This window comes from Phacochoerus africanus, chromosome 6 (assembly GCF_016906955.1).
Source record: "Phacochoerus africanus isolate WHEZ1 chromosome 6, ROS_Pafr_v1, whole genome shotgun sequence".
NCBI classification, from domain to species: Eukaryota; Metazoa; Chordata; class Mammalia; order Artiodactyla; family Suidae; genus Phacochoerus; species Phacochoerus africanus.
In genome coordinates, this window is record NC_062549.1 from 78,799,981 (window position 1) to 78,818,624 (window position 18,644).

The 18,644-nt window shown below is 41.2% G+C and overlaps 1 protein-coding gene across 6 annotated transcripts in view; it reads right to left on the reverse strand.

The window, feature by feature from the left end:
* The window catches only part of SNTG1 (syntrophin gamma 1), a 452,524-nt gene that overhangs the window by 14,289 nt on the left and 419,591 nt on the right, over positions 1–18,644 (reverse strand). For all 6 annotated transcript variants that reach the window (XM_047783939.1, XM_047783941.1, XM_047783938.1 and 3 more), the window contains 2 exons: positions 14,335–14,427; positions 1,296–1,406 (listed from right to left, as the gene is read on the reverse strand). In XM_047783939.1, coding sequence (XP_047639895.1) covers positions 1,296–1,406; positions 14,335–14,427 — 204 coding nt within the window. The remainder of the gene's footprint in view (positions 1–1,295; positions 1,407–14,334; positions 14,428–18,644) is intronic.

The window sequence follows — 18,644 nt, forward strand, 5'->3', positions numbered from 1 at the left end:
ACAGAATTATGGCCATTTTAACCCACAAGGAAAATTTATATTTGGGTTTTCATTTCCATAGAATTGACTTTTCACCTTGGTATTCCTTACATATTATTTCGTCCACACTGAAATGATATCTTTATAACCCATTCTTTTTTTTTTTTTGGTCTTTTACAGGGCCAAACTATGGCATATGGAAGTTCCCAGGCTAAGTGTCAAATTAGAGCTGTAGCTGCCACCCACAGCCACAGCCACAGCCACAGCAACTCGGATCTGAGCTGCTCATGCAATCTCCACCACAGCTCGGGGCAACGCCGGATCCTTAACCCACTGAGCAAGGCCAGCGATCAAACCTATGTCCTCATGGATACTGCTAGGGCTCGTTACCCCTGAGCCACAATGGGAATTTCCTATATAGTTCATTCTAAACCAAAGACTGTTATTGGGAATTTCATAGTGGGTTAAGGAAAACGTTCAGATTTTGAATACTTACACATATATATATTGATAAAAATCAAAGTAGTGAATCTTTCTGATGAGGTAAAAACAACTGAAAATTTGCATGTAGCAAAGGAAAAAAATCATTCATTTATTCATTTTATTTAACACATGATAACATGGGGAAACATGAATCAATTTAAAAATATTTTTCTTTAGGGATTTATATATCCAAAGTGGGAATAAATAATGATAGAGTCAGAATACTTCAAATTATTTTAAATTATAATTTAGAATGTGAAAGCACCAAGAAAGTGACTATTTTAGTCCCCAGTGTGTTGTTTTAGTGTGACACAAATGCAGTTTATAGGGAATTAAAACTAAGAAATGCAACTTGCTGTGTGTAATTTAAGGTAATGCACTTCATTGAAAATCTACCATTAAAATTGTAAAGTGGGAGTTCCTGTAGTGGCTCAGTGGTTAATGAACCCGACTAGCATCTAAGAGGTTGAGGGTTCAATCCCTGGCCTCGCTCAGTGGGTTAAGGATCCCGCCTTGCCGTGAGCTGTGGTGTAGGTCGCAGATCTGGCTCGGATCTGGTGTTGCTGTGGCTCTGGCATAGGCCAGCAGCTACAACTCAGATTGGACCCCTAGCCTGGGAACCTCCATATGCCACGGGAGTGGCCCTAAAAAGACAAAAAGAGAAATAAATAAAATAAAATAGTAAAGTGAATTTATTCTTTTGGTTTTGAGGGACATTCCAAGGAAAACAGAGACTGTTTTTGCACTTTTGACTCTCCTCAATTTTCTCCCCTCTGTGTCTTAATGGCCTTAATGCAGTTGGAGGTGGTTTTATGTGATGAATTTGGGTTTACCTTTGCTTCAATCTGTTTAGTATCTGGATTCTGAAACAAAAATTTGATTTTGCTCTTGCCGTCATCAGAAGAACCTTTAAGCTGAGAAAACTTATACCTCCAAAGTACAGCCTAGAGGGAAGAGAAATGTAGATAAGTCAGTGCAACGCACACTTGTATTTGAAACAAGAAATCATTCTTTTAACTGGAAAAGCTAATCATATTACTTTAGAACCATATTCTCATATTCAAAAGTAAATGAAAATACATTTATCAAAGGCTATAATTCAGAATTCAATATATCTTTTAATTTCCAGAAATAACTTTGGTTGCCATGAAATAATTATTTCAAATATATATGCATAAATCAGTTTGAGTATTTGTTTGACATTATCATGAAAAAAAAAACAAAACAAAACACTTCACTTAGAGCAAAATCCATGCCAGTAAATCACCCAACACACCTATTTTCCATTTCTTGGTTTTTCATCAGTAGGAGTGATAATAATTGATAATATTGTGGAACTTTCTCTTGAAGCTCAAACTCATGACCTGTGTCTTGGTCAAGATGAAAGACTGACTGTTTACTCAGGCTGATCTTTCATCTTGACCAAGACACAGGTCATGAGATGCGGAATTCTCTCACAGGACCAGCCCGAGGGTCTGCAGAACCTCAGTCTAGAAGCACATGAGGCTAAAAGCCGTCTTCTGGGATTGCTGTTCTGCTAAAACCTCAGCATTGGATGTGCTACTTGTTCATCCTGGGAGGCCAAGCAGCCCTCAGGGTCTGTACCTGGCAACACTGTTAAGAACAGTGATGCTGACAGAGAATACTGATATTGTTGAAACAGTATCATTTCTGCTGCTATTGGTAAGGACCAGCGTGGGCTCCCTGCGGTGTGAGCTGTGAGGTGGGTGGAGAGTTGGGGCATCAGTGTTCTGAGGACCAGGGGCTGGTGCTGTTACGGGAGCAGGTACCTGCCCCCCGAGCTTTCCAGTCAGGGCAGAAAGCGAGCCGCGGTTAGTAATCCGTCCTCTGCAAAACTCCTGCAGACTTTGTGGGGAAGCGAGTCTTCAGGTCTGCATGATGCTTAGAAAAATATGCAAATTTTTGTCTTCGTTTTTTTGCTTCTGGGAGCGTTTGTAGACAGTGGTACTTTGGGATGAGATTAGGAGGATTATGAAGACCAGAAACCCCTCCTTCCCAATGACTCGCTTTTGGCGCCCTCTTCTCCACAGAGGGACCTAAATTTGACTTCCAGGAAATTGTTAGTTTCCCTTACACGGTGCATATGTCCCAGAGGGTAAAAGGGCAACGTGATGAAATGCAAACACACGCTGACGTTAGAGCTGTATGTACTCAAATGTACCCCACCCTTTATATCCTGTTCATCAGCTACATGACTTCGGGCAGGATTCTGAATTTATTGGAGCCTGAGGACATTCTACTGTAAATTGGAAGTAATAATACTTGACCATCCTGCTTTAAAGCGTCACTGTGAAAATGGATGGGATGAAATGCTCATGGAATTGCTTTGTACATCGCAGGGTTTTTTTCCTATGAGTTCAAAGTATTAGATCAGTAGCGTTTTTCCACTAGAACAGAGTATGGCAAATTTTGAGAAAAGGAGGCCCCTGAACAGGAATAATGGTGATGCTTCTGGGAGACGGTGGGAGCGACAACAGTGTCTACCAGGAGGCTCAGTGCCTCTGCCCCAGGCTGCCATCAACAGAGGAAACGGGCGTGTCTTGGTGCTGTTCCTTCCACAGCCCTGCTGCAGTGAATGTGGCACAGGGCACGCAAACCCTGGTCCTGCTGCTGCTGATGGGATAACCGTGCAGGGCAGCCTGGGTTCCCCACCTGGGAGCAGCCCTAGAGAGTGTGGGCCTCTTCCCCGACCAGTCTTCCTCTTCCCGCACAGGTAAGGGTCCACCCAACAGCCTAGTTCTCCACCTGGGATATGGCTCTATGGAATTCGATCAAGGGCGGTGTGTGCCAGGAACCATCCCCCGGCAAAGGTGAGACCTCGGATGTGGACTGTGTGATAGCCAGCTGGCCACAGTGGCCCCTCACTGGTAGTAGATGGAAGAGCCTTCATTGCAGTGCCCACAATCTGCCGGATCCTGTAACGTTAGAGGTTCTGACTGGAGTTAAGAACCTGTGTGGGGTTTATGTTAAAGCCTAGAATCACAATAGAGATCTTCCTGGGTTCTGGAGTAAAGCTGTCCCAACTGTAGCGAATCCAAGCATCAAATTACAGGCACCTCTGGGCTCCCTCACCAGCCCCACAGGGATATGCAAGATCACAGGTGGCCAGAGGCGCACTTTGTGTTTGGATTTTGCCCACCCTGATAAGTCAGAAGATGGGAGAGGTTTACTAAAAAAAAAAAAAAAAAATTGCAAGATGTATTTGATTCACTTGGAATCAGACAAAAGCAGAACCAGAGGGCCAAGCAAGCTGCCCATGTCCACATCCCAAATAATCACCACTCTTGGACCTGGACTACTCCATCTACTGGCATATAGTTGTCCATCAAGGTTCCAATTAGAAAATCAGTTCACTTTAACTTTTTTTCAGTCAATTTGTAGACTCAAAGTAAAGCTTTAGACATTTCATCATGTCGAAATTGAAACATCTCTGTTACTGTGAATGTTATCATCAGGTCAGCTGAAAACCTCAGCATTTGTTTGGCAACGATGCTATGAATTTGCACTGTTGGTAGACAGAGTGTTTCAGTAAAATCAGTATTTTCCAAAATCAGGAAACGTATGTAGCCAAAGTGTACTTGAACTGATTTGGGTGAACACAAACTGCATCTCAGCAAGCCGTGGTACTCCACTAACAATTATGTTCCCCAAATAACTACTTTGCCTGTCAAAACCTAAATAATCAGTAAAAATGTTGTTCAATTTTTGAAAGATGCCTACATATATATTTTATGGACAGTAGTCTTTTAAAAATAACAGAACACTTTAACATGTCCATTAGCATCATGAAACTAATTTATCATCAAATAATTATTTGTTATCACATTTTGGACATGGTCACTCCACTTATGCACCACAAAGGGATCTGATATTCAGCCAGAACTAAGGGAAACTCTGCTTAAAGGGAAAGGTGAGAACATGTCTCCTATGCTCATGTCTTCTCTGGAAGAGACCTGACCTTCTTACTCAGTGATCGGTGGCCACAGATGCCCCATCCTTTCATTTGGTACCTGTTTGTGGTTATCCTGCTATATCCGGGATGTGTCCTACAGACCCAGTGACCCACCCCACTTCTGACAGCAAATGTGAGAAATCTCGACCATTCATTCAAAGTGTGAGACAAATGCTAAATGCAAACAATGCCACAGAATAAAGGCCTTTGGCAGGGCAGATATGAAAACAGGACCCTGTTCTACAAAGCACTTAGCATGCTCTTTCCATGTTCTCTTGGATATTTTACACTTTTGGAAAAAAGCAAAGACTCTTCATGCTCTGTCTTAACAGACCTGATCCCTGGGCTTGAAAATTCTCACCCCACCTCATTTCACAGCTGTCCCGTTCTTGCCATGCTGGTCCTGCTAGAAATGCCACTGCCTCAGAGACGCTTCCCCATCACACTTCGTGGGCCTTCTCTTTCTCGCTCCCTCGCTCATTTCCATCACAGACCGGACTGCAATCTGCAATTGCACAGCTCCAACTCTCTCCACTCTAAAGAAAGCTTCAAGCCAGCAGGTGGTCGGTCTGACCAGCTTGTCATTGCAGCCCTGGCCCCTGACAGAGTAGCTGGTACAAAGTAGACACATGGCCAACATCACTTTTGTGACAGAAATCTCCTGAGACAGAGTCAATGTTAAGAAGATATGTCCCTTCTCTTCTTTTGCATCATGTACCGTCAAGTTACTGGGGGTGAGTGATGGGGGGTGGGGTAGGGGTGGGGAAAACATACAGACATGCGCACTTATAGGAAATGTTCATCCTTAGAGTGGACATGGTGTCAACAAACACCAGTAGCACCTCCTGGACTTTGCAAGCACAGTGGTCATTGCCTTCTCTACATAACTTTAATCAGGGGATCTTGGCTTTGGATTGGAAAATTCCTGCCACCAACTGTAACCTTTATTGGTTGAAATTGATGGAGCTCAAGCCGAAAAGGAGGGGAAAAAAAGAAAAAAAGATAATGAACGAAAAAACTGATAGCAATGTATGAAAATGTTTCTGACTATTTTTGAAGTCTGGAACTTGACCCAAAGCCTTCATAATAAATGATCACAAACCAGATTTTCATTCCCTTAAGTATTTCCATAAATGACTGCTTCTGCTTGCTTCTGGGAGAAAGGCAGGCAAAATTGGTCAAATACATCCAGTGAAGTTTATTAGCTCAGTGAAGTCTGAGGATATTTTCAGAAAAATTTTGAGACTCATTTAACTTTTATGTAGCTAGCTTTTGCCATCCAAGGACTATATTTCAAGAAAAGATAAAAACTGCTCTATAAAATAAAATATTTAATGCATTTTAGTAATAACAGGGCCAAAATAATTTAATTAAAATTTATTTATTTATTTTTTAAATAGCCGTACCTGCAGCATATGGAGGTCCTGGGCCAGGTATCGAATCCGAGCCACAGTTGTGACCTGTGCTGCAGTTGCAGCAACAACAGATCCTTAACCCACTATGCTGGGCCAGGGATGGAGCCCACGGCTCTGCAGGGACCTGAGCTACTGTGGTCATTCTTAACCCACTGTGTCATAGCAGGAACCTCACTATTTGCTATTCTTAACGTCATTTTATTCTGAGAAACTTCACATGCTGTGTGCATAATAAACACTGGCAAGAAAAGCTGGTTTTGCTGGTATAATTTTCCTGGATCCTTAGGGTTTTGTTTTTGTTTTGTTTATTGTTGTTGCTTTTTTCTGGCAACCCAATAAAATTCAGCCACACTTATAATTCATATTATCAATTCTCTATAGCAATCAGCTCTTTTCTAGTGATTTCTTTTTAACATATGCACACACATTTGCCAGCTCAGTGGATAGTAATAGCTCTAGAGAGAGAGTGAAATGAGTTTACTGGGATTCTACACATAAGTCAATCTGTCTGTACAATGTAATAAGCCACCGCGATTTTATTTTCCTCCAGGTTGTCTGAAGGCTGCTCCACTGACAGAGATTAAGCACTTTATTAAATAACTGCTAAATTAATACATGAGTATCTGCACATTTTATTTCTGAGGCAGCACTCGTCTTCACTTTTACTAATTTGATCGCTAAAATTCAGATATGAGCTTTATTACTATGAGTCAATCATTTTTCTTTTTTCCCTAAGTATAATAACACAATCCTCCAATTCAAAGAAACATATATTTCTAGAAACTGACTCAAATGTAAAAGGCATGACTTGGACACCACTGTGTCATTAAATTAGAAACCGTTACTGAACTACCCAGGGAGGCTCAATCTTTCTGTGCTGAATCGGGCTGGTTTAGTTACAAAGCGGGTGCAGATGAACTTCTGAATCACTCAAGGTGAGTGAGGGCACCTGTGTGTGCAGGGCCTGAGCGTCTGTGCAGGATGGAGCCAGTGTGGGGCCCAGCTGGAGCCCACATTCTGTGCACCCAGTGAACATGGAACTATTTCCCATCTCGGTCACCTGGTGACACCTGCCTGCCACAGACTGGTGTGTGTTAGAGACTAGGACGTGTGGTGGGCAAGCAGCCGTCCTGAACTGTGTGGTGAGGGGACTGCGCCGGGGTTGTAAGCCCTCAATGTGCTGCCTTCACAGCATCTGAGTCCCAGGCTGTAAGCTCACAATATGTCTCTTTCACAGCATCCAAGACCCGGGCTGGAAGCCTACAATATGCCTCCTTCGAGGCATCCGAGCCCCAAGCCCCATCTGTAGCTCACAATATGCCTCCTTTATGGCATCTGAGCCTTGGGCTGTAGCCCAGAACATGTCTCCTTCAAGGCATCCAAGGCCCTGGCTGTAAGCTCACACTATGCCTCCACAGCATCTGAGTCTTGGGCTGTAGCCCACAATATGCCTCCTTGACAGCATCTGAGCCCCGGCTGTAAGCCCACAACATGCCTCCTTTGTGATATCAGAGCCCCAAGCAGTAAGCTCACAATATGCCTCCTTCATGACATCTGAGCCCTGGACTATAGCCCAGAACATGCCTCCTTCAAGGCACCCAAGCCCCTGGCTGTGAGCTCACACTATGCCTCCTTCATGGCATCTGAGCCCGAGGCTGTAGTCCACAATATGGGATGGTGTTTCTCCTCCCTTTTCCGCAAGACTCTGGAGCTAGTGGAGCATATCCAAACCCTGGAGGCTGGAGGCACCATCCCACCAGCAGACTCTGGGCTGAGCCAGGTCCAGACTCACCACCCAAATCCCAAAGAAGTGTGAGGAGTTCGCATACCACTGTCAGCCAGTGAGAGGCTGTCCCTGTGTGTACCCAGCCATGTTGTGGTCCAGCTAAATGATGCTCCTGCCATCTGGGGCCTCCAGCTTCCCTGCGAGCAAGCTCCCTCACATGGCCCTGCTCCCCGACCCCCATGGGCTGGACCCCCACCCATGCCTGCTTGGTTTGCTCCCCGAGATTAGAGGTTCTCAGGTACAATGTGGTTTCCCCCACGTCCTGGGTCCACTCCCTCACGCCCTATGCTCCATGCCACCCTGACCTCCCAGGAAACCTCAGATGACTCCTCAATGTCCATGTCCCCAGCAGGCGCCCTGAGAACAGGGCCTCTGTGAATGGACAGTTCCACAGGACAGGAAGGAAAGACAAATGCGTTGATTGATTGGTCAGGAATCCAGGAAACAAATGCTGGCCCCTCTGGCATCTAGGGAGGGCTGTGGGGCAGGGAGGGCTGGTACTGGGGGTGGCTATCTGAGCCACTCACATTATCATGTGTGAACTGTTCAAGGGGTGAAGGGCTGCACGGTTGGCAAGGGCCCTGCAGATGTGCAGGGTGGAGCACAGAGCAGTGCATGGATGCATCTGGGGGTTCGAACTAGAAAGGCAACTGGGTGGACTCCACATTAGATGATGGGACATGGTTTGTCATTGAGACAAGATCCTTTAATGGATGGATTGGCTGGAAATCATGTGGAAGGACTTCAGAATTTACACCTTGTATTTAATTGTTCCCTGTGGGGTTTTTCTTTTCAATTAGCTACCTTATTTATTTTGGAATAATGCTGCAAGTAGGCGCACAGATGTTATTATTCACATTTATTATGTGAGAATTTCAGAGGTTAATACATTGGATTAAATTTTTCATGAAACCAAACTAATGACTGAAAGAAAGACAATCTAAAGTATAGTAAGAAGAGTGTTAAGGCAGATGTTCTTAATAATTAAAAAAATCCAGAAAAAAATGTTTCAAAAGCCACAGAAAGGAAATAGAATTAAAAATGTTAAAGGATGAATAATTTTTAAAGAAAATGGTGTAAAATAGAAGTATGGTAAAACATATACTAGCTAATGAATTTTTGACTCTTAGATTTTGTTCTTTCTATACCTCGAATTATAAATATAGGCATAAAGTACGTGTTAGTTTTCACATTATTTTATAATGCCTCTGTATTACAAGGAACAAATTTTAAAAATCTAGGAAACTTTTATTTTATTACATCTAGCTAATATGCTGGCATGAAAACTTGGGTTAATTCTTCTCTTTCAAACGTTTGGTTTAGGGCTATTTTTGAAATGCTTGAGGGTTAAAAAAATTTGCGTGATGGATTGTTTCCCTAAATGCCTGAGTTTGTTTTTCAATAAATGCAATGTTCTTCATTCTCCTCAAAGCAAAGAAGAAATAATTTATCTAAAGAAGGACATAAAAATTCCATCAAATTGCTGTCTTTGCCCTTGTTTGAGGGCTGAAAGTTACACAAAGAAGAAAAATGACCAAAAGATACTGTAGAAGAGAACAATGCTGACAGTGACTACTGTCATAACCACATTATAGCATATATATATATTTATTTAAGACTGCAGCTCATGTAAGAGTTGTATCAAGAAAATATTCATTCTCACATTCTCGTGTTTTCCTTTTGGATTTTTAACAACTAAGAGTTGAAAATGTACTGAATAAAAAACATAAATAAAAAATGAAGGTCTAACTCTATTTTCAGAGGTTTAACTTATGGAGTTTATATTTTATCCCATTGTTGGAACCATATAAATGGATTTTAGAAAAAGTTGAACTGTGTTTGTGTACTTGAAGGTCATGTGTCTTTGGGAAACACAGTAGATCAAAAATCCTCAAAGTCAGTACCCAAGCCACATCAAAGACTCAAAAATAGAAAGTATGAATATGAGTCATGTTAATTTCTGTTCAAATTTTACCTTGAAATACCATAGAAATTACTGTCTACTTAAAGCCATAAACAGATTATGCAGATTAAGATATTTTATCAATCACTAATCTAAATATGCTAACAATTAATTTAATTCTGAAGCACAATTATTTGGGAACAGAAGTCCACTAATTTTTTAGAAAAAAATCTGGCAAGCAAGAAAGTAGTGATTTCAGTGGGTGACACTCTCACAGCACAAAATACACATTCCTAAAATGCAGATCACATGAACATGTGTGGGTTTTAGAAATTTCCCCCAGGTAAAGTTTGCAACTTTTATTCACTGAAAGTAAGGAGGACAAGAAGAAAACATAAAATTATGATAAAAGTTTCTAACAATGACAGGGCTCATTCTTAAAAATGTTGCTTTTTACTTCATATTATCTCCATAGGCCTTTTAGCAAATCATGATTTCAAAGATATTTTTAATATGTTATGTGGCTCTTAGACATCCTGAAGTCAAGAAGCCTTTTAAGTATTCTATCCTAGCATTTCTCAAATTCAATTCTTAAATAATTTAAAAAAACCATCAGACAAGCTCCAGAGTTTCTATCAGGGAAAGAGTCATAGTAATATGAGCAACACAGGCTTATGAGCCGATATCTTAACACTGTAGGTGACAGTCACATGGATGGACTTTACAGTGACAGCCCCTGGAGCCCTCAAAGTCAGCATCCCTCTGCCTCCAACTGCCACCTCCCTTGAGCTGCAGCATGAGGACTGAAGGGGGGATGCAGCTAAGGCGGGGGTCTGATACCTTCATCCTCACTGTAACCATTAGAGCTCAGGTGTTACCTGTTTTAACGGATAAAAAGAACCTCTTTTTTTTTTTTAATTTCATGGTTAAAAAATATTTTGAAAGTTATTCTTTGAAATTATGGAGGGGAAACAGGAGTGCCCTTTAATTCATTCTTGCCTCTACCCAATCACTGAGGCCTGCACACGTCAGCTAGAGCCATCCATCTCTCCACGGGAGAAGTCAGACGGAGCTCAAAGGAGCCTGGACTGTGACGACCACCTGGCCCAGCTTTTCCTCCAGCCCCATCTCTACATCCCTCTCCTCACGCCTCATCTTTCAATTCCGAGCATATACTGTAGGACCTTCACCCTCAGTCTGTGACAACGTGCTCACCCCATCTCTCAGCATGAGGAACGGATGGGGTAGTGATGCCCCAGTGGGACAGATGTCGAGAACCCAGACCTGGGATCTGCCCCGTTTCTCTCAGCATCTCTTTGCTGTCCTACTAGTTTTGTGCTGTGAAACACACACCTGATCAGTTCCTTCCTATGTCTCAAACCTTCAAGGGTATTCTTCCGACCAATTTCCAACACCTTAACGGGAGTTCTTCCATAATCTGGGTCTCAGTTGCCCACATACTTGATCTCTCATCTCCTCTGACCTCAGATTCAATGTCTGTCCTCATTGGCAGGCATTTGGGTAATCCTGCCATTGGCGTCTCACTTTCCTGAGTATCCACGTCTGACATAAATATCATCCCTCATGCCTCCCCAAAGACAGGAAGTATTCAATAAATACCTGTTTATCATGTTACTGCTGAGGTGTCCATTAATAGATATAATTACTTAATGCAGATATGCAGGTTTAAAGGAATAAGGGCCGCAGACTCCATACTTTTTGTTATGGAAACTATTTTGGCACTGCGACATCACACAGTGACACGTGAGGAGAGCACCTTTCTCCAGCTCTGAGAAGGCTCATCTTCCTAAGAACAGGAAGACCGAGAACAAGCTGAGCTGTACATGGCAGTAAGTCCTCTGAAGGAATCACCCCAGCAACACAGGGGGAGATGGGAGGACACAGCCTCCACTATGCTGTTGACCCAAACTGATGTTATCTATGGATGCAGTGCCAGCTACCTGCCTTGTCCTCACTGTGAAACTCAGGGAAATGGTTTCTCTGGGGAGTAATAAGGACTAAGAAATAGCTCACATCCCAGACAAGTCACCATTCCATCTAGAGCAATCCCAAATCACGCTGACTCTCACTACCTACCGTAAGAGTCTTATCCGGTCTTTTAGTCTACTTTTTGCACTATCATTAATTTTATTTTTAAAAATTTCTTGTAAGAAATGAAAAGTATGGTTGCTCTTCAATATTAATGAACAATAACCCCCCCCCATCGATGTATTAACAGGGCAGTCCCTGTTTTCTGTGGAGCTCAGTTACCTACTTAGAACAGCACCTCTGCTTTTCCTGGAATCTACTTTCTCATAAGACCATGGGTTTGCTCCTGTATCACTTCAAGGCTGGTGGGTCTGATGGAGACACAGTGCAGGTGGACAAGGTGTAACAGCTAAATCGTAGGAGCAGTATTGCTATCATGGCACTTAAAAATCTGCTGGACATAGATTCTTAAGGATACTTTCCATATGCATATCAAGGAGAGAAAATAACTGTTATTTAATTATTGTGATAAAATATTGTATATTACAATATCCTTTTTAAAAAATCCCTTCTTCAGGCCAGTCTATGGAGCATGGCAACCTTCTCATGGTGAGGTCAGCTCAGGGGTTCCCGCAGACTCTGTTTAAGCCTGTTGTCCTGAGATGATATTAAAAGCCCTCCCCTTCACTCTCTGACTGTTGCAATGATTGTGATCTTAATTATAATGGAGATTGATTCTTTCCCTCCTTCCAGTTCTCAGGTCGCCCTGAAGTTAGGAGCTTCCAGTGAGTCAGAAACTGGAGGTGGAGCCCTTAATGTCCCTGACGGTCCTTGGTTGCTGCCAGATGTCTGCCTTGTACTGACTAAATCTCATTTCCTCCTAAACGCTTTGCCCTGGGGTATCGTAACAACGTGCTAGGTCCCCTGACGAATCACTCCCCAGCTCGGCCAGGCAGGGCGACATGGAGCTGTGGCAGGGCATCCTCACCCAGAGCTCTTCCCTTACCACACAGAAGCCAGGACAGGACCCTGGCACGGACTGGGATCAGACATCAGCCTTAAAGGGAAACTCAAAACAGACTAAGAAACTCAGAAATGTGTTCAGATGAATGTTGTTTCCTTCTCATTTACTAGTGTGAGATCCTTTCACCTAACATGGTAGAGCTAGGCGACCATTCTGGCAATGAGATTTCAATGATATTTTAAAAGTAAAATCAGACTTTAACATTTTTTCTAATCCATTTAACTCATGTTTAAAGTTTTTTTTTACATTGATTTAATCGCTGCTAATTAATCATTAAATTAGTAAATTTATTAAATTAATTTAATACTCACAAGCCTATCCTTATTTGAATGAGTATTTTATTCAAAAGAAAGCTTTTGTCATAGGATAGGTGTGCAACAGTCTCAGGTGAGGCTCATTAAAAGGGCCACTGGCACCTTTTGGGATCACCTGATTTCCCAGTGTCAAAATATAAAGAAACATTGGCCACCCTTAGACAATATGAGACTTTGTGTGACAATCTCTATTGCACGGTCAAGAAGAATTGCAGGATCTCCAAACACCAACGCACATTCAACTTGGCGGGAACAGCTGGGACACCTGTCCCTCCCATGATGTAAACACTTGCACCCAGTAACTCTGTCCTTCTGAAACATTTTCTTTTCTTTTTTTTAGGGCCACACCTGCGGCATATGGAAGTTCCCAGGCTAGGGGTTGAATCGGAGGTGTAGCCTCTAGCCTACCCCACAGCCACAGCAATGCGGGATCCAAGCCACATCTTCGACCTACACCACAGCTCATGACAATGCCGGATCCTTAACCCACTGAGCAAGGCCCAGGATGGAACCCCTGTCCTCATGGATACTAGCTGGGTTCCTTACCACTGAGCCATGAGGGGAACGCCTGTTCTCACACATTTTCATTTGCATTTGCTTTTGAAAATCCTGAGCCAGGCTTACTTCCTAGGTGGAGAGTAAGCTTCCTGGTAAGGGATGACTCACTCCTCCTCAAAAAAGTCAATTTACATCTCAGGTCATGCTTTGATAAGGAGGAAGTTGCCTCGATCTAAGGAACTGATGTCCTCATGTGCGGCTGTGGGGCGGCTGGGAGGGAGTCTTCCATGGGGACCAGAGCCCTGAGTCAGGACCTGCAGCCGCGTCTCCCACCCGGGAAGGAGATTAAAGGCGGGGGTAGGGGTCAGGGGAGTGCTAGGACTTCTTAGCTACGACTGGCCCTTCACCATCCCGCGTTCATCACTCCTAGAGATGGAAAGGGCTCCCAACCAGATAGTATAGACCTTACTAAGTCAAGAGCTCACAAGGGTTACACTCCATAGCCTGAGACCCCAAACCCCAAACCCCTCCATCCTGTAGTTCTAACCTACCACCTATGAGACTAAAAAGTGTGTTTCTCATTTTGATATTGGAGATGTTGACCCAGAAAAATAATAAAGGAACACTGTGGTTTAAAAAATTGTTTTGAGAGAAGAAAATCTCCCTTCATTATGAGGCCATAGTTTTGGGAAAAGAGAATACATGTATATAATATATAGATATATACATATGTATATGATATATAGACATTTTATATAGTTATAGCACTTTGTGGCATCATGTTTTTATTAAAATTCAAACTTGGCTTTTATATAAACAGAGTAAAGCATAATTTACGTCCTATTAATACAAATGAGGACCTAAATCTGACCCCTGGGCCCCAGGCAGAGTGCTGACAGAGTCAGGAGTGCCTTCGGTCATCCTAGACTAGGTGGCCCACAGCGCATCCTCAGAGCTGACCGCACAGTACCTTGGTCGCAGCGTCAAAGCAGATGAAGCCGGTGCTGAAGTCGATGGTGAGTCCCATCAGGTGACTTTCCAGCACACACGCGTATGTCTTGCACTAGACAGAACAGAAAACTGTTACTTTCACATGACTGACCCAATCAGGGTTAACAGCCCACATTTATCAGACAGTGTCACAGCTCCTGTGACAAGTTTTTTGTACATCTCAGCAATAACCATATACGGAAGTGGGTCTCAGCGACGTCCTTGTGTCAAGAAAACACACGCTGAGGGGTTGCTGCTCTGCCCAAGGTCAGCAGGGCTGAGTTTCCAGTCCTGCTGTGGCCGACCCTGTCTTAATTTGGGCCAGACTGATGCACTAGTTTTCAGATGTAGGCAAGATATGTTAAGCTGTCATACTCTGGAGCCAACATACAACTGCATTTGATTAAACCAAAAGTGATTTGCTGAAGATTAAGGTATTACTTAAATTGTAGGCATACTAATCTCATCAGTAGTATTAAAAAGGGAGCTCTCAGGCACAAAACAGATTTAATAACCAGGACAAGAAATACAAGGAACATCTTGACTTTCAGAGTCTTTATATATTTATCCATGCAGTGCAAGTTATATCCTAAACATATTTACCCTGGCCTATTATTGGTATAAATCCCCTGATTCTTCAAAATCAATAACTAATGATTGTGCCCATTGAGATCTGATTAAATTATAATTTTACTTATATAAATATTTTGGGAAGACTAATCAGATACAAGTGCTGAAATAAAAGAGTAATGGGTATGAAGTACGATTATGGAACTTATATGAAATGATGCATTTTTATGTCCATAGTCCAGTTTTATTTGCATTTAATTGCAAAATGGAATGAGACATTCAAATGAAGGAAAATACTTGTAATTTACACCCCAGGGGAGGGAGAGGGAGAAAGAGAGAACCTAGCTTAAGCAAACGTTCAACATCGGTCCTTACACCTCTTTGTGTTTCCAATACTGTTTCGAAAAGCACATTCATTAAGTGAATCTTATTCTGATCATGATGATTGCTAAATGCATCAAGCTACCTTCACCAAAAAGTTATATTCATGTGCTCAAGTCCAATTTGCATAGGAAAGATATAACCATGCCCAACTATTCATTAGAGTTAAGTTTTTCAAAAAAGCATATTAGAAAGCAAACCGAATGGGCCTCATAAGTTCAATTTCGGGTGTACTTTTATTTTTGTTTAATACATAAGCACCTTCTATGCTTTTGCACCCACCCATTACCACTTTGTTAAAACTACCGTCAACATAATAAATGTCCAAGGCCATCCCATTTTTTCCAATTTAGACATCATCGCTTGCTATTTTCAAGTAATATTATTCAAGAAGAAAAATGTTAGATGAAAACACCTTCAGTATAGAACATTAAAATTTATCTCATTAAGGTCAGAATTATAAATTAAATTACATTGTTTTAATTCTTATTAAGTTGAAACATATATATATAATATATATATACACCTATATGTATAAAGCCATTGAAGTTTACTTCTATGATTTATAGTCTTAATAAACATGTATATGAGTATACTTTATGCATGTTTTAATATTGAAATATTTGATTTATTGTTTAATTTCTGTTTATTTTATAATGAAATTGAATTATAGTTTTAAAAAAGGGAAAAAATTATCCTCTTTAGGGGCATTCAAACTTGAAACAATTTGATTTTTGCATGAACATACATTATTATACAATATTTGAAGATAAATCTCACATTTTTACTATGCCCTTTTTGGATGACAGCTAAATGTCTACAGCTAAATGTCTACAGCTGAATGACACATAATGAAAAAGTCTAAAATAATGAAAATAAAGAAAATCAATTTTTGAAGTGATACACTTTTTACTAAAAGCCTTATTTTAAAAGGGCTGTATTAATTCAAATGGAATTAGTATAAAGTCAAAAGCAATTATCTCACTCTTACCAGGATTATTCACTTACTCTGGGAAAACTGCTCAGAAATGGGACAAATAAGGTACTGAAAATATAGTAAATGAAATAGGCCAATTCTGGTACTTTGAATACTAGGGAAATATAAGCTTTAATTCATATAAATTGCCATATTTCTGTTTCAATGTTCATTACATTTTCCAAATTTTGAGGTGTTGATTTAAATGACAATGTAGGATGTTTTGAAACACCTACTTTCACTGGATTATCCCTTAAATAAATATGTAGATATTTAAACAAATATTAAGCACATAAGAGATCAGACAATACATCAGTAGATAAAGGAATAGATTAGAAGCAAAAAATGTGAGTGTGTGGCCCTGTTAATGACAATTAATTTCAAAATAAAAATAATCTGATTTATTAATCCTTTTTGTATTAGTCAACTTATTACTCTCTTACCTTTATGCCTGTTTCACAACAGGACATGTGTCCCCTCTATTTTGTTTCTTTATCAATATTAGTGGAAATATTGAGAACATAGAGGAAACACACATAAGCTTCTTCATGTAAACATAGTCACAGCCTTGAATTTTGAAAATAACAGAACCACCGAGTTCGGTCATTGATTATTAATTTCTGGTAGAGTGAACAAAGCGAAATTATAAAATCTATAAAATAACCGAAAGCTGAAAAAGCATTAAGTATTTTATTTTTCACTTACTAGTTGCATCTTCAGTTTACACTGTGAATATGTAAGGTGCTAGTACAAAGAAATGCATTGCTCAGGACATCAGCTTAGAGAAAGTGAGGCCCAGATTTTTTTTAAAGTAGTAAAATACCGTGAAAAAAACCTATAATTTTATCTCTATCTCATTTCAGGAGACTTAAAATGAAATCTTAAATTGAAACCAGCAGGTAGAAATGGCCATGTATTTCCTTCCAAGTGAGGTGTGATGTCCTAGGGACAGGATAATTAGGAAAGCCTAAAACTATCAGTATAAATAACAAAACTGTCAACTCCTGTAACAACATCATCCGATGCTTTAGAATGGTCTTATATATGGATACTTGGAACAAAATAATATTTAAGATAGTTTTCATCTTTTCATTTTTGTTATTAACATATCTACTTAAGGAACTGAGGTTCTACACAGCTAAATTATTGAAATGGCATTTCTCGGTTACTTTAACATTTTAAGATATACGCAGAGCAGCAGAATTTTAGAATTTTAGAGAATGTCAACGGAGCAATGAAAACAGTGGAAAATGAGTCTTCGCCTGGTCTCTTCCCCTGATTGTGATATCTCACTGATGTGACTCGGTGGGTTGAACACAAAAGTTTGCAGTCAGAAAAAAAAAGAAATTAAATTAGTTCAATAGAACTGATAAATAACGCATCCAAGTCGCCTGTTACAGGCAGGAACTGAGGGAATGATGCTTTACTCCCAGCACCACATGTTTGTTTTCAAAACTGTGTCCATGTGCGTGGTTAGGTCCTGGCTCTGAGAGAGCATCTGCACGGGGCAGGTGCATTGTAACTGGGCAGTTTTGCCCTTGTCTCTGTCGGGGTGGGCCCCAGAGCCTGCTCCATCCCACACTCCTGTGAATGGTAGAGGCTGAAAGGCCCTTAAATTTGATATAACTTCACACTTAGGAAATAAAGTTTAACAAACACCTGCTGATTACTTGGGATGTACAAAGGCACAGGAGTTCAGTCCAGGGAGGAAAAAAAGGTCCCTGGAGACCTGTAGCTCAGTGTGGGAAGGACAAGCACATATCACCCCAACATGAGACCTGCCTGAGCAAATGGACCAATGAGAATGACAGTGACTCTGGTGTCCAACATGTGGCCAGCTGGGACAGGACGATGTGGAAAGAGCCTGGTGGGCAGAGGGCAGGCCACACTGGGAATCAGGAAAATCTTTTTGGAGTGCACAACCTTCAAACTTCTTGTGTGGTTTTGAAGGCACAGAGACGAAGAGAAGTCTTTCTATTCCCAAAGCGCCTTGTGAGGGGACAGAGCCATTCAGGCTGGAAACAGGTGCTTGTGACTGGAGACCAGGAAATGACCTTGGAAACGATTAATTAAAATAAGAGCACTTTCCATTTTAGATTGAAGGTAAGGCAGATTCTAATTAAAATTGGAAATCTATTTTTGATGACTGGTAGGAAATAGCCCAGGAGGATCAAATTGTTGAAAAAGCAATATTTTTTCAGAGCTGTATTGCTCTTCATTTAATAACAATGATTAATTTTGACTCTTTGAGAAGGCGGTCAGGACTCTCAGAGCTGTAGTTTGACAGTTTGCTCGCTGGAATTTACGTTAGAACTCTAGGGGAGGGGTTATGCATTTTCGGGGTCACAGATCCCAGAATTTCG